Source organism: Lipomyces chichibuensis (assembly GCF_038497645.1).
Source record: "Lipomyces chichibuensis strain CBS 12929 unplaced genomic scaffold V1513scaffold_21, whole genome shotgun sequence".
NCBI lineage: Eukaryota > Fungi > Ascomycota > Lipomycetes > Lipomycetales > Lipomycetaceae > Lipomyces > Lipomyces chichibuensis.
Window position 1 is genome coordinate 206,061 of NW_027117473.1, and position 24,340 is coordinate 230,400.

The 24,340-nt window shown below is 45.9% G+C and overlaps 5 protein-coding genes across 5 annotated transcripts; 4 read left to right on the forward strand and 1 right to left on the reverse strand.

The window, feature by feature from the left end:
- Nucleotides 1–1,763: 1,763 nt before the first annotated feature.
- Nucleotides 1,764–3,854, forward strand: V1513DRAFT_465034 (ubiquitin 3 binding protein But2 C-terminal domain-containing protein). Its single transcript, XM_066900021.1, has 2 exons — nucleotides 1,764–2,084; nucleotides 2,149–3,854. The coding sequence occupies exons 1-2, from the start codon at nucleotides 1,842–1,844 to the stop codon at nucleotides 3,517–3,519; spliced, it is 1,614 nt and encodes a 537-aa protein (XP_066752960.1). The 5' UTR covers nucleotides 1,764–1,841; the 3' UTR covers nucleotides 3,520–3,854.
- Nucleotides 3,855–4,007: 153 nt separating this feature from the next.
- On the forward strand, nucleotides 4,008–7,266 carry V1513DRAFT_380958 (uncharacterized protein; the record flags this gene model as incomplete). Its single annotated transcript, XM_066895053.1, has 4 exons — nucleotides 4,008–5,141; nucleotides 5,189–5,557; nucleotides 5,603–6,128; nucleotides 6,185–7,266. The coding sequence occupies 4 exons, from the start codon at nucleotides 4,008–4,010 to the stop codon at nucleotides 7,264–7,266; spliced, it is 3,111 nt and encodes a 1,036-aa protein (XP_066752961.1).
- A 292-nt stretch (nucleotides 7,267–7,558) lies between these two features.
- On the forward strand, nucleotides 7,559–8,939 carry V1513DRAFT_446970 (uncharacterized protein). Its single transcript, XM_066898340.1, has one exon. The coding sequence runs from the start codon at nucleotides 7,724–7,726 to the stop codon at nucleotides 8,876–8,878; it is 1,155 nt and encodes a 384-aa protein (XP_066752962.1). The 5' UTR covers nucleotides 7,559–7,723; the 3' UTR covers nucleotides 8,879–8,939.
- A 1,683-nt stretch (nucleotides 8,940–10,622) lies between these two features.
- Nucleotides 10,623–12,674, reverse strand: V1513DRAFT_485488 (uncharacterized protein). The gene is made up of 2 exons (XM_066900473.1): nucleotides 12,277–12,674; nucleotides 10,623–12,224 (listed from the first exon to the last, which is right to left on the reverse strand). Exons 1-2 carry the CDS (start codon nucleotides 12,321–12,323, stop codon nucleotides 10,775–10,777), a joined length of 1,497 nt encoding a protein of 498 aa, XP_066752963.1. The 5' UTR covers nucleotides 12,324–12,674; the 3' UTR covers nucleotides 10,623–10,774.
- Nucleotides 12,675–12,788: 114 nt separating this feature from the next.
- Nucleotides 12,789–14,602, forward strand: V1513DRAFT_446974 (enhancer of polycomb-like-domain-containing protein). Its single transcript, XM_066898341.1, has 2 exons — nucleotides 12,789–13,372; nucleotides 13,447–14,602. The coding sequence occupies exons 1-2, from the start codon at nucleotides 13,217–13,219 to the stop codon at nucleotides 14,479–14,481; spliced, it is 1,191 nt and encodes a 396-aa protein (XP_066752964.1). The 5' UTR covers nucleotides 12,789–13,216; the 3' UTR covers nucleotides 14,482–14,602.
- The last annotated feature ends 9,738 nt before the right edge of the window (nucleotides 14,603–24,340 follow it).

The window sequence follows — 24,340 nt, forward strand, 5'->3', positions numbered from 1 at the left end:
TATGCTACGTCGGAAACGGAACAGAGGAACGAGCAGACTTAGCACGATTTACGGAGAGTGACAGTCGAGAAAAAACACATAAGGAATGAGGCAAGATGATGGAAAACAAGCTGCCGAATAGTTTTGATCTTTTGGTGCACCTTTCTAACCAGTGCCAAAACAAGCAATTGAGCAACAGGTTCAAGTAGTGAATCTGGCCACTAATGTGTAATTGTGGACTTCACATAATAATATCGACAGTGACGTCAATCAAATAATTACATGGTGGATATTTTGGACAACCGAAAGATTCCGACGCTACGCTAACAACTCCCGGATGCAAGTAAAAATTGGCACATAACAAACAACTCTACCTTTTGAGGACATCGGTGACGAATCAACGCTGTGGTGATCGAATTGTCGTACTACAAGAGGAAAAATCCGAATGGCTTTAATTTTGTTTTGCATCATTTTGTCTAAGACCTTCCCCAATGCTGGGCCTGTGCCACATGAACGGAGCTGTAGCTTTGTATAGTAAAATGACGTAGAATTGGCAGTCTAATTTGTTCTCGAGGGAACGTCTCGAGATCGTGATGACTATTTTTATATGCGATCGTAAAGAGCACATCAGCCGACCACTCTGGGCAAGCAGCAGTACCAGCAACTACCGTTGGATACCTGGCGCCGTATGCCGAGCAAGCTCCAGCGAATTCTGCGGTAAACTTTTAGACGGCAGTTTGGGTGTGGTTACCCACATCGTCTCAATATGTACTATGGCGAAATAGCGTAGATGGTAGGCCCTGGAATAATAATTTCCAAGGAGAAGAGGCGATGAGAGGGGGAGTCTTATTCACAACAAGCGTTTTTGTGGGATGCGACTGCGCATCACGTCACAAAACCGAATACGGAACTAATAATAGCCCAACCGAGGAAACGAGCGACGGCATCGCAAGTGGTGACTGGCCAATCTAAATGGCCGCTCCGCTGCTGACTTGCACCGTTGGGTTGGGCGGCTTTTCCCACAGCTCCAAATATTGAGAACTGCTGGATGGAGAGCAATAGCGACATTAAAATAGTGCGCGGTCCGTTTACCAATGCTGCATTTTCTACCTAAGCTTACTTAGTCTTCTGCTGCTGCTGCTGCTGCAATTATTACATCCCGCATCGGAAATACTATAGCGACTTAAAACGATCAATCTGGGATTCGGTCACATGCGGGCCCTCGGGATTGTCGTGTTGAGCCGAGTCACAGCAGAGAGTTTGAACGCACGAACGCACGGCAGCGCGGCGATCCAAGCGACCAAGACAATGGCTAGAACAAATACGGCTTAGCGCCAGGCACAAGTAGATACTCTGCAGGACTACGTCACATAACACGTGCGTCCTAAATCCTAACAAGGTGCCTGTGCCTGTACCTGTTCTGCATAACGTTTCATTCACCGACAGTTGATAGGAAGTTGCAGACTCGTATACGGACTAGAATGCTACAGGGCAAGCCAGTTGTGGAAAAGGTGTTACTTCAGCCGTGCGGATGTGGTAGTGCAACAGGATCATCAGATTATGTGAGTCCGACTGCGTCTGTGCAAGGTGAGTGAGAGGTGAGCGGTGGACGAAAATAGCTTGTCGTACCATCTTCATTTGTATTCCTTTTCGGGCACTAGCCTTACAAGACCCTTGTCCCAGTGCTAATGCGCTACTGGACTGCCTGTCTGGGCAAGGCGGCTTCATCTCCGTTACAAAAACCTATTTACCTACTGTACCGCACTTCCTCGTCATTAATTGGTGGTTGCTGCCAATAAATAAATAAGGCCATCGCCGTCTTACCTTTGTATTTCTACTCGTCAGTACTTCTAATCTCTGAAATGTACGCCAAATTCGCTTCTTTGCTCGTCCCTGCCCTCGTTGCCCTTCCCTCTGTGTTCGCGTCGACCTGCAAATGGCCGTCTGCCTCCTTCTCCCTCACTGACGAAGAAGGCACTCTCGGCCAGATATCCGACGGTCAGGTCCGCACCGGCTATCTTGGCCAGATCTATGATGGTCAGGTTCGCACTGGCAACGGCACCACCTGCTTGACACTTGTCGGCGCCTCTAACGGCACTCTGAGTGTATGTCCTTCGATCAAGTGGCTGGGTTGGATCATATTGTTCAATGCTAATTAACTTCGTCCAGGACATTTTCGGTCGTCCATGCTATGTCACCCCCTACTACCAGTTCGAGTGCACCGCTGCCCTTCAACCCAACGCTAATCCTTTCGGCTTTTGCGCTTCCGGTGGTCTGCTTACCTACAATGGCTCGACCACCTTCTACGCCTGCGACACTGGTGTCGATAAGCAGAAGAACATCTACGTTAAGGACATTTCCTCCCCGGCTTGCACTGCTGTCAACCTCACTCTCGAGGCCGCTTTCTGTGCTCCTCCTGCTACATGCCAGGCTGCCACTGTGTATGAGACCGCTACCTCTGTCAAGTCTGTGGTTGCAACCGTCACTGCCCCCACAACTGTCTATGTTACGACCGTCGCTCCTTCGTTCTCGACCGTGATTGCTCCTACTACTATCCACGTCACCAGCGTCGAGTCCGAGTTCTCTACCGTCGTTTTGGCTACCACTATCTATGCTACCGAAACTGTCACAGCCCTTGGATCGACTGTCGTGAAGCCCGTCTCAGTGACTGCCACGGCAACGACGACAGAGACCGAGACTATTACTAAAGCTACTACAGTCACGGAGTCTGCGACTGTCACCGTCACTGCTGTTGGCTCGACCATCCTTACTCCTACCACTCTCTACGCGACCAAGACTGAGACCGAGACCAAGACAGCGACGGCGACTGTCTCCAAGCTCTTCACAGCGACCGTTACGGCGACTGCTGTTGTCACTGAGACCGCCACTGTCGTTACCACCAAGGAAATCGTAACTACCGTCGTCGTCGAGTCCAGCGTTGCTGTTCCTACTACCATAGTCGTTGAGTCCAGCGTTGTTGTTCCTACGACTATCGTCGTGCCGACCACCGCCACTGCGATAGTCACTGAGACGCCAAAGACCACACCCACATCTTCCACCTGTGTCCCATCGACATCGCTGTACCCTAACTTGATCATCCCCATCAACTCGGCGCAGCCTAACACTGCGCTCGGAACCGGATACTGGGCCAATCTCACCAAGTCCTCGACGGAGGAGCAGGATGTCCTCCTTCAGTTCGATGTCGCGAGCAAGTACACTGGGACGTGCGAGCTCAAGTTCATGTTCCCAGATAGCCCTGTCACGTTCCCGTTCTTCCTCGAGGGTGACACTACCATTGATGTCTACGCTCTTACCAGTCAGCTCACCGAGTCTGCCACCTGGAACAACCACCCATCTGTCGGTGAGTTGGTCGACACAGTTACTTTGACCCGTGGTCAGGACACCTTCGTTAAGGGGACCACATGTGCGTCTGGCAGCTTCCAGGGATACTTGCTCAAGTGCACTGGCAACTGTGTCATTGAGTATTTCATTGATTACAACCCGCCACCAGTCGGCACTGTTCTCCTTCCTTGTGAATAAGCGTTCGTTCGTGGCTTAGTCTTGGGAAATGGCGAATAATTTGCCGGTGAAAACGGAAGGAATGAAAAAATTTCTTTGCATATCTATATTTCCGGAAATTGTCTTGGTTCATCATATTATTCTTCTAATTTAAGCTAATCAGTAGCGAACGTATTATCAGATCAGACTTGATTATGGGTATTCTTCAGGACATTGATTTAATTACTTTAATTTGTAAGTTATCTAGGATAGTTGTGAATAAAAAATTAGCTATCGGTCGTAATATCGTAGAGTGCACAAGCCTTGAAGGAATGAAACTATGTATAATTAAAGTAAGCTCGCGGATAGCTCGACGCGTACAATACACGGGTTAGGGTAGGAACTAGTAAATCAATGGTTTATACTCGGCGGCTCGCGTGGTTGATCCCAATTGACTGCGCAGTCTCCTCTTCGTCGCAGATCTGGCCATAGACCGCATTACAGATCTCCCAACGGCGCATCGGGCAGACATGGAGGGAGAAGAGGAGTTGGCAACGGACTTGCTGTTCGCTTTCGATCTCATAGAGGATGGTGACGTGCCGGAAGAAGATCCGTCAGTTACTTCGGCAGCCATAGCCACTATATCTCAACCATCGACTTCTGGTGTATCCACCAAGGGTTCTGAGATTACCGATAGCGGTGCGGCGTGTCAAATTCAGCTTATGGAGAAGCAGCAAGAGCAAGGAGAGTGGGATTTTGTCATCAAAGATTCTCCGTTTGATTTTGTAATCAACGACAATGTGGGACAAGACTCTTCAACGAAATCGCCGCTCGCAACTGCATCTACAATTTCTATGAATGAGATGAAGTTATCTGCTCGAGAAGCACCTGATACATTGACTCTCGCCGGTGACACAGAAACAACAGACTTTCCGTTTAGAATCACGTTGGCCACAGAAGATGGCGAAGCAGCAATAGCGATTGAAGATTCACCTTTGGACAAAATTGAGAAAAAGTCACTGCCATCTGCGCTAGCTGAGGATGATTTGGGACTGCCACCACCAGATGACTGGCATGCGCAGATGATCAAAGATGCGCCGGACTTCGATGTACTGCCAGAAGAAGAATTTGACATCTTGCCTCCAGAAGAGGAATTCGATAACGCACAAAATGCTGACGACACACAAGATGAAAATTTTGCTACAGACGATTTAGACTCGGCCAATACAGTTCAGCGACGAAAATGCTACCTGGAGGCCCAACAGTCTAATTCCGATTCCCAGATTCCTTTGTTCGATGGCCAAAGCTCGGAAGTCAGACCGCTGACTCTGCCACATTCAGACCATGGAAATGCGTTCTATCGGAAGGCGAAAGGATCAAACGGCAGAGAGATCGTTCTGCGAGCTCGATCGCGGTTTCTATTCAATACATTGCGCGAGTCGTCTTCAGGCGATAAATACAAGCGTTCAAGTTATGGAGTTGACATTGAGAAGATCATGCTGGATATAGAGAAAGAAGATCGCGACAAGAAGCTAAGAATTTTGCAGAACGAACCAGAAACGGTTAGTACGAAGTACGATGCATTGTTTGCCAATAACAGTGAAGGTGAATTATGGGTTGAAAAGTGGAGAGCAAAGAAATGGATCGATCTCATTGGCGATGAGGTACGTCCGAGCCTTCTGATATCATTCCGTTTATTAACGGCAAGTAGCGAACCCACAGGACACTACTGCGATGGTTGCAGCAGTGGTCTCATGTGGTGTTCAAAAACCCAGTTTCTGCTGCACCTAACAAACGGCGGGTTGGAAACTCCAATGCAGGCAAGCTCGTCCAGACAGATCCATTTCACCGACCACACAAGAAACTTCTTCTGCTTCACGGTGCACCCGGACTAGGGAAGACCACTGTTGCGCACGTTGCAGCACGTCAGGCGGGATACGATGTTCTTGAAATCAATGCGAGTGACGAGCGCGGTGGTGCGCTTGTGCATGATAAGATACGAGGAGCGATTGATTCTCATCGCGTTGGCACAAAGCCCGTCTGCATAATCATTGATGAAATTGATGGTGGTGCAGAGTCTGTATGGCACTCATTCGTAACCGATGTACGTACTAATTATCTTTAGGGATTCATTCGTGTCCTTCTCGACATTCTCAGCTCGGATTCGAAAGCGACACAGCAAGGTCACCGAACCTCCGCTAACGACTCTAAAAATAAACGTAAAAAGACTGCTAAATATTTACTTCGTCCCGTCATTGCAATTTGCAATGACCCTTTCGTTTCTGCTCTCCGCAGTCTCCGTCCGCTTGCTGAAATACTTTCATACCGCCGTGCACCGACACCGAACATTGTTCCGCGCTTGAAAGAGATCTGTGCACGCGAGAAATTATTCGTCGATAGTCGAACACTGACTGAATTAGTCGACTCTATGGATGGCGATGTTCGTGGATGCATTAATACTCTCCAGTTCGACATGAGTGGCAAACGCATTGGGAGTAGCAGTGTTGGCCAAAAGGACGTCAATGTAAATCCAAACGTCATCGTCGGCCGGGTATTCAAGGTTGATAAACATTGTGGAAACAAAGAGGAGAGCATCCGGGCGGTGATTGAGAAAGTTGAGAGAAGCGCCGAATTTGATAAAGTGGTGACAGGTTAGCTCTTACACTGAGGGCTTTCTCTTCAGATTTTGAATTGACATTAGCTCTAGGTTGCTTCACAATGTATCCAAGTATGTATTACGCCGATGACATGCTTGCAAAGCCCGTGGAGGCTGGTGAATGGTTGCATTTTTACGACACGCTTTCACATTCCATATACCAGGACCAACACCTTGACTTGGCAGCATATTTATCGTACCCGGTCGGGGCATTTCACTCTATGTTTAGCAGCAATTCGAATTCGCTCAAAGAGTATGCAATAGCGAAGACAGATTATGAAGCATACGAGGCGAAGAAATCAAACAAGGATCTGGTGAAGCAGATAATAGGTTCCGCTTCTGCGGCTACTCAACAATCCTTCCGGAATGGCTCCACAATTTGTACCGAACTAGCGCCATACCTCATGCACATTGTCAACCCCAAATTAAATCCCGTGAATGCGAGTATAGTATTGGAGCAAGAACGCATAATGACGATGCACACCGTTGATGTCATGATCGATTTTGCCATGAAATATATTCAGCAACGTTGCGATAATGGAACGTACGTGTTTAGAATGGACCCGCCTATCGAACAGCTTGCCTTATTTTCGACTCAAGACAAGGATCGTGCAGCTGTCGGAAAGTATCTTATTCGGCAATGTATATCACAGGAGATGGAGCGAAATATGCTACTCCGGGCTTCCAAGCGTAACGTTGTTGCGGCAGGATCGCAGACGTTAGGTGTCAAACGAAGAAAGTCAGATAGTCTTGACGGCGTGGACCACGAGGCTCAGGAAAGTGAAGAGGATTTCCGTTTGTTGCACAAGGCAAAGCGCAAGCACAGCGCGTCGAACAAGGCAGGGCTAATGTCCTCATTTTTCAAGCCGGACCGAACGCATGTGGACGTTACCGATCCAGAAGAGGAAAAGCCGATAAATCCATCCCGTATCTCGTTTTTCAAGTCGCAAACGTCTGCGACATCGACCGGATTATCAGGGCTAGGCGGCCATTCACGGCAGAACTCATTGCAGGAGTGGCAAGAACGCATGAAACAACTGAGGGAAGGACGAGTGTGGGTGCAATTTCACGAAGGATTTTCGAATGCTGTGCGGAAACCAGTGACATGGAGTGACTTTTGGCGAGACTTATAGGTCTAAAATTTTCGTAGAATTGTATCATAATATGAAACGCGATCCAATAAAAATAATATGTAGATTCGACAATCAACTGTTCATGTGCGAGACTAGTGCAGAGTAAACTATGAAGGTTGTCGGAGGAGTAGATCGCGTAGATATTCTGTTGTAAAAGGGCAAGGCCAATATGGTTGCATCCAAGCGATCTAGTAGGGCCTGACTCTGTGCACTATGAGAACGTTAGCCACTTAACCGACTTCTTGAAGAGTTTAGTACTTATGGCCCGAGAATTTCGAACCCTTCATTGTGTTGTGCGTATAGTCCAGTTGACGCTAGTCCCAAAGAGGAATGGTTGGGTCTATTAGCCCCTTTGGCTTAGGGTAGCAGCTTGGAAGATGATTACTGTATATATTTTCGGCCAATCTATTTTCATTGGCCGCATGCCCATACTCGCCTGCTGTGTGCTTTCGGTGAAATGACAGCTTTTAAAATCACCATAATTTTACTGACGGTGAAAATTATTTGCTCTGCAGCGGTTTACGTTGGTTTTCTTACGACAACTACGCTTGACGCTTCGACATATGCTGCTGTTATTTTGGAACGAATATTGTTATTCCTCGGTGTGTATATTGCTATATCAGGAATCATAGCGGCGGTATTCACGACTGGGAGGCATATCTATTCGAGGTTTCTCAACGATACTGTGACAGTTAGGGAAGTGTATGATTTGGCGCACGTCATGTTGAATCTGGATTCTGAACCCCTATCAACATGGAACAACATGGGATATTGGTCCCCTCCAGTCGGCTCTTCAACTGTTACAGACTTCAAACTGGCAGCAAAAAGTTTAGCCATAAAGCTTTCTGACGCAGCACGGCTCAATGTTGCGGATACAATGATTGATGTGGGGATTGGTTGCGGTGATCAGTCGGTATTGTATTCACGTCTCGTCGGCAGGTACATTGGCATAACGTCGCTTCAAGCTCACAGTGATCTTGCGTACGCTGCACTTAAAAAGCGAGGTTTGTTAGGAAACGCCCATATCTTGGCTTTAGACGCAAGTGATCCACTTACTACCTGGCCCACGGAAATACTGAATACCACGGTAGTGGAGGGTCGCGTAAACAAGATCTTGGCGTTGGATTGCTTGTACCATTTTCAGCCGTCGCGAAAAAATTTCTTTAAGTTTGTCAATGGGGCGTTAGAGTGTGCTTTTGAGAAAAGATTAAAAAATGGTGATGACCGGGGAGAAGTTTGCTTCGCTGCGGAGGATTTGTTGGCTGGCAGAGAGCTAAATTTATCGCAGTGGCTGCGATTGCGAGTAATATGTGCCCTTGCACGAACTCCTTTTAGAAACTTTATTTCTATAGAAGAGTATATGAGATTACTTGAAGATTCTGGGTTTACTAGAGAGCGCGGATGGACCGTCCAGTTCGAAGATATATCGGACCATGTCTTTCCCGGTCTCACCAATTTCATCGAAATGCGAGGAAGTGGACGAGATGGTATTGGAAAATATCTAAAATTTGAGCGATTTAAGATGTTTGGAAAAGTCGTAAGATGGTGGCAGGATGACGGCGTTGTTAAGGCGTACATTGTGACCCTCCGGAAGAAAACGGAATGTAAATAGCAAAGAAAAGCTCCTAGTCCCGAACGCGAATGCACATTTTGTACAAATGGCACCTCCGAACTTCTCTTATCCTTTTGAATCCTTGGAGGATGATTAATTGATGCGGCGTGATTGAGAGACGTAAATCTGAACTATGGCACCGCCATTCACTTTCTCCGCATTAAAAACTATGATGATGGTGTTTAGGATATCTCCATCAAATTGTAGAGATATCTGAAATTCAAAAAGCAACTAAATGACGAAGGTTCCTTCTGTTGTCTGGCTTTCCTTGTCGTAGACTCCATCTGTTCGCCTACAAAACTCGACCATGGTCAGATTAAATGGCTGGATTAATCTTCATCCAACCGAGGGAGTGAAGATGGCAAGCATTTGCCCGGATGGACCCCTGCCAATTCGGATCTATGGCCACCTTCACAGACTTCCAATTGCAAAACCGGTGGTTGGAGCGCAGCGTGAAGGAAAATAATTGTTTTTATGGAAAAGTATCGCTTTCTTTATGCAAGAGGACGATAACTTGGGCACAATATTTCTCTATAACTCGCAGTCCGGTGTATCTCGGAGATCTCCTGCGCTTTTCAGGCACACCAAACGGGGCAGCAATCCGATTCAACTGCTATAGCACATATCTGACCCGTTCGTCAAGGCAATGGTGACTCCCAACAAATCGCATGTCCCAGAGAACAAAAATCGCGATAGGCCATGGAATACAATATCGTTACCCCAGTGTTATGGACAAGTCCTTGCCACCACGTCGACCTTCGTCAGTAGTCTCGCGAGCCACGCAAGAAACCTGCGAAGACAACGGAGTGGATCGCACAAGACGGACGACGGCGAGAAGAGTAATGATGGCCGCAGGAATCATAGGAAGGTAGATGGCAACACTGTCGCTCTACTTGACGCGGAAGGATTAAACGAGGCGGCAACCTTAGAAACCTCGTGGAGAAGCTCGCCCTATGAGACCTTGCGTGAGTCCTCTTCCTCCTAATCAGCCTCGTAGATGTCGGCAATTCTGCCGGGATCGGCGATGTCGTCGACACAGTTGTAGTTCAACAAACCACGCAGAGTCGCCCCGTACTTAGGGCGAAGAGGGAGAGAGAGAAAGTGAGGAGCTCGTTAGCCATGGTACTCCAGAACATGTCTGGCGAGTCCAGACACTCCTTGTAAAGGCCATGTACTCAAGGATCGGCTTGTGAAATCAGAATATGCCAGCTATTCACAGCAAGGCCATGACATGTTCATTCACCGCGCAATATCGCGTTGTCGCATGACAAAGTTTGAAGGCCAGCTCTTTCCTGCATCTCGCTTCGCGGTGGGGTAGCAATCAATTAGCCATATCTTCAACATTAGACAGTCTAGGAGGAAATGATCGCAAATCGAGATCGATTATATGTCGTAGCTTCCTCTAAGTTTGTAGCTTTCGCGAATGGCCGGGATATCTTTTCGTGACGGTGTGCCCGTAACCACTCCTCAGAGTAGATTCGCTACCAGAGTATATCGCTGCGGACGTCTTTTACCAAGATTCGGGTCTCGCTCAATGGCCTTGATAGCAATATTCAATCCGGCTTCGTTTGAAGTTGATTCCATTCTGTTTGTGGGAGAATCAAGGGTTTAAAATTGGACTGTGTCAATTCTGCGAAAGTGTGCAGGTCGCTTGGGTGCTTATAGATTACCGTTATGCATCGAATTAACACGTCCAATGGCAATGCAATACTTACCTAGACACCCCGTAGAGCAGAGACATTAATAACTTACAATAAATATATTATGATACAAGTAGTCGAACTTTCATATTACATGGTGATACAAATAACAATATCCAAACACGCCTATTAGGCAAAGTCAACCCATTAGCCGAAGCCACAACGGAGAGACACTCCAAAAGCTAGACACAATAGTTCACTGCGTCTCATGGAACAAGTCCCACATTTCAGCGCATAACTCTAAATATTTTTGACGTTTCATGCGGTTCTGACAAGCACCGTCTTCACCCATCTGCTGCCGTCTAACATTGTGCAACTCTTCACCTGTACTAGTGGTAGCCCTTCGGCATTCCTCGCATTCACAGTCAGAATCGGCAGGTCGTTTTGCCTGAAGTGTGCTTTGAGGTTCTCGACGATGCTTTGCACGCTTTTGAGGTGGATATGGAAACACACTGTGTGAATAATAAACCTCGGGTCTAGGCGGTAACGCATGTGCAGACAATCTTCGGGTATGGCTTGATAGCTCTGGATGAATTCGTGCTCGTAAAGAAGTACCGGCACTTGACAATGCTGGCTTCGCGCTATGAGGGACCGGAAACGCACCAGCATCATTCAAACTATCGATATATCGAGACTTCTGAGCCGTAAGCCTGTTCTTAGGAAACACTGGAGATGATACTGGTCGTCTGCAAAGATACATGCCCTGAGCTAACAATCGTCGATCAATCTGGTGGCATTTTGAGGTATTGTGCGGACTCTCCTCCGGATACTCCATCCTCATACTGTTCACAAGCGGTGCTGATCGAATGGCGCGTTCATAGTCGCCTTCTTGATATTTTGCCGGATCGACGATTCGGATACTAGCCGGTCGTGGAGCTCTTCGCCCGGTTTCTGCCACAGATGAAGCAGACTTGTCATACCCTGAACTCCGTCCCTTCATTGCCGAACGCGGCTCTCTAGTTTGTGACTGAGGAGCTGGTACTTTCATGCGCATTCTATTCATGTCCTCGTTGCGGGAAGATTTCCTGGACTCGTTGCCGCTGCTGGCCACTGCCTGCTCAGGCAATTTGGAGTCTTCCATTAGATTGTCCTTGTCCTGTTGATCACTATTTATAGTTAAGCTTAAGTCTGGAGATTCGTCAACGGGCTTCTGACGAGACGCAATCAGCTGACGCTGTTGTTTCTCAATTGCCTTGGTTCTCATTACATTTTCCAGCATTTCATAGTTCATCGGAGGCAGCCCTGGCGAAACGCAGTGTAGGGCCAGTCCCTGAATTATTTCCTTGGCTGATTTCGTCTGTTTTCCCGACACAACCGTGGAGGGCGGTGATGCTTTTTGCGAGTCCGAAGAGATAGAGTCTGCCGAGGAGTTCGAACTCATGTGTAGAGAGGGCAGCGCTGTAATCGACTGGTCTATAACTAGACTCGGAGGTCTTCTTTTTGTATTCTGTACGCCTTCCTTGACCGCTATCTTCGAGGTCGGCGGATCAATGACGGGCGATAGACTGCGTGGAACCCCAGAATAAGTGGATTCGGTCGCCTTTATATTCGGCGAGGACATATGCCCGGGCGAACTTCTGCTCTCGGCCATTATATGAGGTATTGTGGGTGATTTCGGAACCGTCAACGACGTCGATGGGACAGATCTACAATTGGTCAATAATACACTTCCTCGGTCCACCTAGATTATATGCATACCGATCGCTATCTGGCTGCGGAGCAGCTGATAAATGTATGGTGGACATCGAGCTATGCGCCGCTCGTATACCGCGTCGCTCACTGCAGCAATTCTTGACACGTATGCCTAGTAATCGAAGTTTTTGAAGATATCAGACTGTGTTATAACAAGCCCAATATAGAGCAAGATGTAGTGCCCCTGTGATCTGTCTAGAGTCAATTTTTGGCCCTCGCTAGTGCCCAATTAACAGCTGGTGCTTCTGTCGTATCAGCGAGGCAGTTCGAAAGATAGAAATATATTGCACAATGTAATAGTTAGTCACAGGAGATGTAACAATGGTATGGACCATTGTCAGCACGACCAGCACTGGATGTCGAATCTCAACATCATCTTGAAACAGATCTGTGTGGGCGTTCACCCCCTGGTTTGAGCAAAAATTAATAGCCACGTGAGTTTGCAGGGCGGGTTAGGGCTTTGCATTCCTGATCTCGGTGGTACACACTGTACGGCGCACTCTTTCCCAGACTGACGCCAGCATCTTTCCAAAGAACATATCCATCATACTTTGAAAGACGCTGCGACTGACGTTCACCTGGTAGTTGTTTTCTCTGAAATGCTGGTCGGATGTCTATACGTCGTTAAAGACAGCCCAGCCGATCTATACTAGTCATCGATCCGGATCAAGGCGGGTAACAATTACCCATAACCTTGGTAACCCATGCTCAAAATCATCGCGTCGTTTATCACTCCCGAAACCTTGGTGTGACAATCGTGGCAAAACAGCGCCTACCCCGCGACCTATATCGACCATCGGCGCATTTTGGCAATCAATCCATCCTCGTTGACGGAATCAGGCTTTAGCATATGCTCTTAAATAGGGTGGCTGCGGAAGCCGTGTTTTTCACGCACGGATTGGTCCTGTGCGTTGCTAAAGCCGGTCGCTCTAGATAAGTCGCCACCATGAAACAGACCGGCTCTGCTCGCTTCCGCCAGCGAAAAATTTCCGTCAAGCAGGGCCTACAGGTTCTACGGCAAATCGACATCCCCGATCTCGAGGAAGAACAGCAGCGCGAGATACAACAGGTTGAAACCGGCGTTGAGAAAGGCGAAGAAGAGGTATGAAAATTTGCACATTACCCTAACCCACTTGTTGTCTGGCCGATCTACTAACGTATTGTCTTTGTTTACAGGAGCATCATCTTCAAGCTGCAATCAACGCGTCTCTGGCTGCTGCTGCCGGTGCGAAAGTACAGCAAATATACATCCCAACACCCGATGCCTCAAAAATATTTGAGGGATATTCGAAGTATTATACAAAAAAGTTCACTGAACCAACAACTTATATTCGGTTCTCCTCTACCGTCGAAGACACTAGCGGCTGTCCCTACTTCTTGGATGAGAATGACTTTGAGTTCTTGGAAAAGATCAATTCAACAAAACGGTCTGCGTCTCAAAAATGCACAGAAGATGTTTTTGAGCAAATCATGCACCAATTCGAGACGGCGATTGCCGACCGACAACCTTTTTTATCTACGGATTTATCACAGATACTTTCATTCGAAGAGCTAGAAAGCGCATTTTCTGAGTTTAATCTCCCGCTATATATCAACTTTGCCAAGATGATATATCCTCATTGGAAAGAACGTCGAATTCAGCGGCGTGGGAGACCGATAATGTATACACTCAAATTTGAAGAAGGCGATAAAGATGATTCTGATCCTTACACATGTTTCCGGCGGCGAGAGTTCAGACAAGTGCGAAAGACTCGCAGATCAGATGCACAAAGCTCAGAACGATTAAGACGTCTAAAAGCAGAAATGGACGCCGCTCGATCGCTTACAGAGCTAGTTGTGAAACGCGAAACATTGCGAAAAGACAGTTTGCAATTGGATTGGGATACCTTCAAGCAGCGTAACATGGTGAAAGAATTGAAGCGTAAACTTGGAATTAAGGGCGATGACGAGGATCTGGTTAGCAAGAAGAAGAAGCAAAGCGGGGTTGATAGTCAGATTCCAGCTGTCAGATTAGCGATTCCCAAAGTACCGGAGATTGATCTTGTTACGTTGGAAGATATTTACCACAAAAGAGAAAAGGCTATTGACACAGCGATTGAGGAGAAGCTATTACGAAGGCGAGAAGCAGACATTGGTTGGGAGGATTATACCGAGATTGTTACGGGTTGGCTGGGTATATTCGAAGATTACAGTAGTTACAGGGGAAACTGAGGAAACTGATTGTGGCATGTTACTTAGGTGGGATTTTGGACATTTGTATTATAGTTTGATCATTCTCATGTCTTATTTTTATTTGTACCATATCTTATAATGAACTAAATTTCAAGCATTAGGTGATTTCCTCATCTTGTAGAAGTCGAAATTTTATAGTCACGTTTGCGGCGGAGGTTTTATTGTTTAAGCTACGAATCTTCTTAGTGGCAATGAATGCTTCAACAAGCAAATAAAAGTTTTTTGAAAATTCTGGCGTGCAGAGTTTGGGCATATTGGTAAAGCCCGAAGCAAAGTGTTAGCAGTCTGATTCGAAAGTAAGCTGGTCGATGTGAGAGCCGAGTTTATAGTATGAATAACCGGTCCATATTTTTATTATTGAAGTAGTTGAAGGACATGTCTCGTAGGTAAGTAAGAGCGAGGACTAGTGTGTAGAGATTGGGTCATTCGTAGTAAGCACTATTGACAATTAGGTACAACTTCTACGCCGTCTACGCTGATGATAATTACTATGGCAAGTAGACGTGCCGGCCGGTGCCACATCCATGTGTATATGTCTTCGCCTACTCGTCCTGTGACTATATGCCTTTTCATTTCCCTCCAATCTGTGTTTTCTTATCTATTGTAGGCACTGGACTACTGGTGTAATGCGTATTATTCCATAAACCATGATTATAACTGGTCCTTATATGTTTCAATAGGTATTAATCCATGTGTCGCACTTCATAAACGACGATATCATTTGTAGGCGCAGGCGTCGCCAATGCTGGTACATTATGCTTAAGCTGCCGACAACAAGGCTGTAGAGGTTTTGATTTAGCATACAATCCAAACTCTGGAAAAGGTTAGGTTAGGCGACTGGCGTTTTCAGTGGGACTTGCTATGTGTTTAGTGACGATATTCATGTCGATCCGCCAAGGCTAGCGAGGGCCGAAATCAGGAAACTTGATATGGCAGCGAACACGGTGAGCGCCAACGGCTGGAGGGACGCATTGACGGAATCGATGCAGTTGAACTGGCGTCAAGCGTTCCGAGTCGGAAGATGGACCTTGCCATGGCAAAACTAGAGCGATTCAATCCAAAGCCTTTGAATAGAGATCCTGCTATATGTTAGATCAGGCTAATAGGAGCGACAATTGGGCACTTGGAATGTGGCATTCTAAAATCTTAAATGGACACTAACCCCTGGACCAAAGACGTTATCGGAAGGAAAGACGGCATTAACACAGCAAAGTGGTTCCAAACTTCCAATGTGTATTCTCGCAAAGTCGCACTATTTTATTTTCACCGGTCCCGAGAATCGCTGTGTTAGCCAACAGGTTCAGTTCGACCTCAGAATTATGGATGCGAAGCAACTTAACCAATGTTTGGCGGGACTGTTGACAGTGTTGGCGGATTGCTGGCTTTGGTGATCTGTGACTCTTTCGGTTAATAGACGGTTAATTTTGATTCGAACGACGTTCGATTTGCGGTTTGTCAACTTGTGTTTCTTTTCGGCTTGTGGTTTGTGGTTTTACGGTTATTTTTTTGATCGTCAATATCGATCGTCAATATCGGCAAAATAATTGCGTAACTTTTTCCGATATCGCATTAGCCAAGGATGCTGTCTGAACAATTGTATTTTGCCCTACGCTAATCACACAATAACTCAATTATCGTATATGTCTCCCATAAGGATCAACATCGTCACCCTTCTGTGGAGTGCCTCCGAACACCGCGCAAAACCTCTTCTCGCACTAAACAGCCTTTCCACTGCAATTTGATGGTTCCGACGGTGCCAATTGTGATGCTGATTCTACCTCGTCGCCCTGACTCGTTAATAAAGTCGCTGGCATCGTGGAACTCGCGACTCGGTCTTCGGCCGCAGTTTCCTCATCCCTGCCATCGTCAAGGGCTCTGTAGGCAGGCGATTACAACAAGTAGTCGTTCTCTCGAAGTGAGACATTGCGGCCAAATGAGACAGGCAGTTATTTGCTAAAGTTACAAATTACGGATTAGAGTACTACAGATTAACTTATATGGTACGTCCAAAAAGACCCGTTCCTATACAGTAAGATCCTATTAAACCGATGTATTGTTTACAGCTACTTTCAATCGACTTAAAGAGACTGTCTGCTTGTCGAGATTAATTTCTTAGTGTTGGAAAACTAATTGTCAAAAGCAAAAAAAATCGGCTTATAGGGAATAATGTTGCCGATATCGTATCGTCAAGCTTCCTGTCTGTCATGCGGTAGACGATAATCATGGGCAATGCCGATTGCCGATTGCCGATTCGACCTGACCTTGCCGACGTTGTATTGTAACAGCCCTCTGTGGTCTTGTGATTCGCTTCGGTTCTTTTTCTTGTCGGCATTTCAAAAATAATGTTGACGGGAGCCAACCTAGAGAATATCGAGAACTTATGGGTTCCATGATAATATAAAACAACGGACCAAAAGAACCATTCCCAACCAAAGTGTCAACTGAGCTCTATCCATTCCTCAGATCCGGGACTAGGGGTGGATACGATTTGCGATTAATCGTTATTCGTTATTCGTGTTCGTAAAGTCAAATACGATTACTATACGAGTCCAAGTGAAAATTTACGATTAAGTATACGAGCGCTGAGGTTGGTTCCTCGCAAAAAATCGTATAGTCATGCACGTGGCTTCATTATCTGCCCTTGAAAGGAGCGTAGATGACAAATAGATAAATTGAATAAAAAAGACACAAAATTACAATTCAGCTGCAGTTGAATAGTGGTCTGCAAGTAAAGTAAGCTTTCTCATAGTTCCTGACTCCATCATATGCCGTCTTAACCCTATACGATTACTCTACGATTATGTTCTCAAATTTGCGATTAACTTTACGAATAATAGTAAATTTCGACAGTACCGTAATCGTATCCACCACCTATCCGGGACCTGCAATTGGGAAGCACTTTCATCCGTACAACAAACGGTCGTCTTGATAATGTTGTCGCAATGCTGTCGTCTGATCTCTTGCATATGGTCAACCAAGGTTTGACGTCGCAATGGTTGGATTCATGGCTTTTCTTATTTAAGTAAGCTTGTCAATCCACAGGCATCTATTCGTAACTCATATCCATCGGGGCAAGCCTAGAACGTAAGACGAAGTTGATTTTCTCGGATCTTTTAGCTACATCATGACGGTGGTTTATGCATGTGTCCCTTTCCATTCTGTATTCAAGACGTTGCTTAGCAGTAAAATGTGCAGTGTTATGATATATCCTACATCTTTAGTACATTTTTGACAGTATTGGAACGTTTGATGCGGACTTGAATTGCCCCGATGTACCTGGGACAGATTCGCAGAATACATGTGCAACGAACCTCTAGCCGATATCGCTCGGTTCTTTTTCCTTCGTTATCTGGCTACATGCCCCATCTAGTGCCAAAATTATACAACCATTGCGCAATTCTTCGCACGGTAGCAGTCACGTAATGGCTGCGTCCGCTATCCTTGCATGTCGCCAAGGTGCACGGTGTGAGAACTTCTATGCTGGATCCGATTCACAGTACCTACCTTCACAACACTGGTGTCTCATGATGGCTGCTGCAATCAGCAACCATACGTGACAATCTCGGAGAGAACGCTCGGCGCATAGGTACGCGTCAAGTCATGCAGTGGCGAAGTGCGTATATGAATCTCGATTGATCAAAGAAAAGCATGGTCGAGGCAAAACCGGCCACCCGGCTGCGAGCTGAACTTGGTTTTCCACAGATGGTTTGGAATCTGCCAATTGCAGTGAGAATGTCGCGACATGCACAGCTTATCAGATTAACAAAGATGAGTGAGTACGCAGTGTAAGCCATGACCTTATTTGTAATGAAATGGAGACTTCTACAGCGTCTAGAAAGACTTACATAATTGTAATAATCGTCGTGTCAATGCAGACAGCTTAAAGCGTAACTATAACAGCAACTACTTTGACTTTCTGAATATCAACACAATGTTGCCGCACTGACTAATCAATTAACCACAACACATAGTTAAGCAACTCAATGACGACCGAACCAGAATTCTAATATTTCCACAGGAAATGACAGGGAACGACAGGTGAATGGCCATCATTGGTACGGAAAGTGGAGGGAGATTTGGTCGGAAAGGTACTGTTCACCATTTTCATTGAGAAGCGCTGTGTCTTGCACTCTTTTATATACTTTTCAGCTATAGTTAAGGGACATAAAAACTAAACCAGTTATCTCTGGAACCGAAAGCACCCCTTGGTACAAAAGTCAAGAGCAAATAATATCACAAACTTCAACCATAATATTCGCAGGCGCACAACGGCGAACAAAGCTTCCAGCAGTAGTAAATGACGTGAACGGAGGCGAATATGACGAAGAAGATTTCTGCGAAATATGGAAAGGTATACCCCCGGACATAGTGAAGCTGCTAGAGAATTGGAGAGAAAGCTCACATGCTACAGCAAAACACGTTTCGGCCTACTTTCGCTGTGAGCCGATATAGCATTTGTAAGCCTATTTCGAAATTTCCCATTTCATTAGGCCGATAGCTTCCCACAGCGGATATGATTTCGGAGTAAACTTGCATCGGCTCGGCAGGCCTGTTTGATGTGCATGGTTCCAATGGCTAGAGCTTGCTTGCAGAGCGCTATGAGATGCTGCTGAAGTGAAAATAAGTACATGAATTTGGAGATGTCATCTATGAGAAAAGGCTTCATGGACTTATAATTTTGACAACCGAAGCTGTGTGGAAGATAACTTACTTTCATGCTGCGTGGGGAGGGCCGGTTATAATTATTATGATATATCATGCCAACTTTTTTGACGCAGCAGTTTTCACCTCCTCCTACAAACACATGACAATTCACGTTTGCTTGATCCAACTTTACTCCGCAGAAGAATACATAGATATAGCTTAGTGATATTTCCCAAGACATGTGGGCCATTAATGCATTCATGCGTTGTGGAGTGACAACTTCAACTGGCCACGCGGTTGCATTCGCGAAAGGGTGAGGACTAACTGTCCTTCGCATCGTGTAGTCAGTCATCTTGATCCATCAACGGTAATTATCTGAGTTCCCTTCCCATTTCCGGAATTACTCTCTCCCGCAAGCTGTAAACAGCAAACAGCCACCATTCGCTCAAAGATGACACATGTCTTTTTGACACGAGACACTTCTCGTTCTTTGATTTATATTATACATATAACGCAATCCATAAGCGAGCTGCGCACTTGGCCACCTACAAACACGTTCGAAGTTCAACAAGTCCACGATAACACAGAAAATCAATTGAATCTACTCTGAAACCTCATCATTAGATGTCTCCAATACTTATTGACAAGTGCGCGCATTATGGCCTGTGTTTCCGCAGACAACACATCGCCGTGCACGCACTTCTCTCCGGGACCGACGACCACTGTTTCGACGTAATTCTTGCTGTACCTGCTGTTCGACTTCCCTCTGGAATAGCAGATCTTGCCCCTCTTGTAGATTAAGTGATCCTCCTTGCTGCAACCGTGACTTTTTGGCTTTACGACGTTTACTTAATATCGAATTGGCCTCCCGGAGTTCGGACAGCTCAGCGCGTAGAAGAGTAACCTCGTGCATAACAGCTCGCGCACCTTTCGCAAACTGGTCGACAGCGCCGTAAATCGAGGTTGGCGAGAGCTATCCTAATGCCTGGCAATTCGATTCTTGACAAATTCGGATTGCGAAATTGCTTCTGTCGGGTTTTGTGGTGTCTTCGATACCCAAGGTTGAGGCTCGAGTAGAGGGGACCCAACGGGTGTTGGGGGATCTTAACATCCAGCTTCGAAATGACACTTTCCGGATCGAACGGAATAAGTCCTGCTCCTATAAAGCCCGCATATTTTTTTCGGTCATTGCAACCTGGAATGCGGCGTGAAATGCTGAAAAGTAATCTTCCTTAGTAATGTGCGTAATATGCGCTCGCATCAAGTCTTCGACTTTCCGACCATACGCTTGCATTAGCGGGCCAAAGCAACCAACGTCTAGTGGTTGGAGCTTATGAGACGAGTGAGCAGGCATGCAAAGGGTAATAATGTTCTGTTCTTTGCAATAGAGCTCGAAGTCGGCGGAATGGTGGCTTTGAGGATCAACAGACGATATACTCCGGAAGTTTGTGACTTTGTATGCTTATCAAAATGCTGAATCCATTCTAGGCCCCTTTCGTTCGTTGTCCAACCATTCGCAGTAAGAGCGATCACCCAGTCGTGAGGTATTGTGCTGTTTTCATACCAAGGCGATAGGTGATTTTTTGCCCGCAACGGGATAGCTGAGCCTCGAGAATTAATCCCCTGGATTACTGTAGCCCATTCCCTGTTAGCTTGCTGACCCATCCTTGGTCTTTCACATCGTTCGGAGCTCGTAACTACCATGCCGGTCGAGATTATGCCCATCATGAACCCGGTCTCGTCGAAGTTGTATACATCATCCTCCCCGATGACCAGATTCTTCGACTTAGATGCGTTCGGAGCTCGGGTTGTTGCTTGACAAAGTTTAAGAAGCCCAGTTCTTTCCAACGGGTGACGCGTCGCGGTCGCGTAGCAGTCGATTAGCCATATCTTCAACACTACTAGACAGTCTAGGGGGAATGATCGCGAATGTAGGTCGATTATATATCGGACAATGGTAGCTTCCTCTAAGTTTGTGAGCTTTCGCGAATTGGGCCGGGATATCGTGTCATCATGGTGTTCGCTAACAGAGTAGATCGCTGCGGCACGTCTTTTACTAAGATATGGTAATATTCAAATTGCCTGGATGGATATTCAATCTGGCTTCCTTTGAAGTTAATTCCATTCTGTTTGTGGGAGAATCAAGTGTTTAAAATTGGACTGTGCCAATTTCTGTGAAAGTGCGCAGCCCGCTCATGGATTCGTTAACCTTCCTTATAATGCGAAATACTTTCACTCATCCATTAATTGTCCCTCAGGGTATTACAATGTCGTTGAAAGCTCCAGTTCAGGGGAATCCAAGGCGAGCAACTTCCAATCGTACTGCCGGGATGGCTTGACAAGACAGGGTAGATTCCTGGAGCTATCTGGCTAGACATGTCCAAAAAAGGGGAACAAGTAATGGATCTGTAGACTGTTCTTCGTCGGCATCCTTGCCACAATCTTGTTAACTATTATGAGTACTGCTTAGAGAGCGGCAGAGCATGTCGTGACGACGTCGCCATTCGACAGGAGTCTAAATTGGTCAGCTTTCAGAAAAATGACAGACACTACAGATTATAAAGCGGGCTCAGGAGATAATCGGATAGTCTTAGAATGGCCACTTGAGCCTCGAAAAAGTAATTTACTAGCTTTGTATATCTCCCATCTATTGTATGAGACGCCTTCCCTTGACCGGACGCGTAATCGCGCACAATTTGTGTCGCAGTCCAAGCGTATTATCAGTTCAGCTCGAACCGGCAGAAATGCTGACAAAATGATGAATAAGCAGAGGAATTTTTGGAAATCGTTGAATCAAAATGTCGGGCATAGAAGGAGCAGAAAGACGCTAGCGCCGGAAGATGTAGACGCAAAGAAATTCGAAAAGGTCTCTTGAAGTGAAAACTGGAGACTAACGGTTCACGACAGCAGATAACGGCCTCTGACCCGCTCAAATATATCAGCAAGAAAACATCTACAGGCCGCGAGTCACAGATACGAAATACAACACGGAATTTTGCCAGCCTAAAGCCGGCCGGTAATCTATCTGTAAATTGGGCTTGGTGATTGACCTGACTTCAAATATATGAGTCCGGCCCGCCAGTAAGTCTATCGGAAGGTGGGTTCAACCACAAGTGGATAGTGAGGTGTTTTGTGGCCGCTCTTATTCAAACAGAAATCAGAGAACACATTTTGGTGGTTATTTTTTACCGGTTACGTAACATTCAAAGTCTGCAACACGTAAAACATCGGAGAAACATTGAGACATATCTTGACTACTATTCAATTTACAAGTACTTGAAGATTATGCACGCCCAAACCTTTCCAGGAACTATATATTTCTTGCCTGCTGAGAAGATCAGTGATGGTCACTGGAAATTTCAACTGAGTATAGAGGAGTCTGTGAATTGTCCCACTGTATGTACTCTCCTGAAATCGGGCCAGAGACTTTCCCGACGGCCGTCTTATGGGGAAATTTCAATGTTAGGAAGTAGACCGGTCTTCGTGAATGGGCACTCTAAATGCTCCGCCTGAGCCGCTCCACATTCCCGTAACTTCTAAGCATTCCATTGCTTTCTACTAATATCCTCAAATGGCTATGGCTGCTAAAGACTACCTTGCAGTTCCAGCATCTGAAGCCTCAGTAAAGAGGATGCTCGACTTCGGATGAAATCTAGTGGGTGTACGAAGACACTCGATTAAGGAAGACACCATGAGGATGTTAATGTTAATGAACATTGTTTACAAATATTCTACCCATTTGATCGTTGACCGTCTTTCCAAGAAAGACATCCACCTTTTTAAATCTGCCATAAAGCTTGGTTTATATGATATTTACACCGGCCAAAGAATGCAATGCTACAACATTGCGGAGCTATTTTAGTAAACTACTTCTACTTCAGTATATTGTGTTCAATGTTGCATCTACAGAGCTGGCTAATTCGCTCATTGGTGAGAAAGCATAAGGCTACTCTCTTTCCCAAGGTTGTTTGTCCGCTGGCACTATATTCGCAGTGGCAATCGGAACTTATTAGCTTTATACGTCCTATCAATGATAGGCAGTTGTTCGAATTGCGCTATTGAATATCAAACCCAACAGCGACAGTACGTGCGAGGTGTTTAGCACTGACGCAATCGTTTAATTAATTAATGCCTTTCCTACGCGCGAGGAACATTGATCAATCTCACTATGTCAGATGGCCTTAGAGCCCTACAGCTCTGGAACTCGACTTCTCCTAACTGGCTGGTCCCAGTTCAGTTTTTGATAATCTAATATTTTGCTGATGTTAACTAAGTCACGAACAAGAATTGTGATTTTACAAAATTCCTCTCTTACTAGGTCTATACATGCTTCGTATTTCAACACGGTTCCATGTGCATACTTCTTTGTTCTTTCATATGCATAATCCTTGACTCTCGATGACTTGATTGTGATATTGTAGTAGTATTTGTTATAGGATAAGGGAGGTTTTCGACTTATGTACAAACTAGTTAACTGTGCTTGAATCCCAGCTCCTGTTACCCTAACCTTCACCTCCGCGATTCTTTTGCAGACTCCCTTTTCCTCTTCTTCGCCTTTTCCGCTGCGAGTGTCTCATCGCACATTGGCTTGCCGATTGCCAATATTCACTACTTAGCAGTAACGTATCGCTTGTCCGCAATGTAAGTTAGCTAATTGCCGTTTGCTGAGTTTGCTGGCGACAACCTGTCATTAGCGCAGCTCAGGGGTTTGCGTAAAGGTAGCTTGTGTAAAGTGTTAGAACCCTTGTCCCAAAAAATCAGGGTTTCTTAATTAATAATGTACGGTGTGTCAATGCACAATAATCCCGGATATTTGAGTACCCAGGGCTAAATTACTTGGAGCAACCGGAATTTTAACAGCCAGGCGTGGGCAAGGAGAGTGCATTATTGTGTGCCTCATAAGCTTTCATGAATGCGGTTGGATGGACACAGACAGTGGACGACAAGATCCCTCCGCTTGTGCCAAATGATCCATTAGGGAGCGTTGCGGCACTCACATCGAAGCCAGATAGATGTCATCGTAACAAATAACTGATCATTATTTATAAATACTTAAAAATACTTAATGACAGTTCTTAATGCACGCAAAACAAAGAGCAATACAGCATGCGCAGTCCGTGGTGGATCCATTGCTGGGTTCAGTTACCGAGAACATATAGTAAGTTACATAAATTAACTTATGTAGACGAAACAA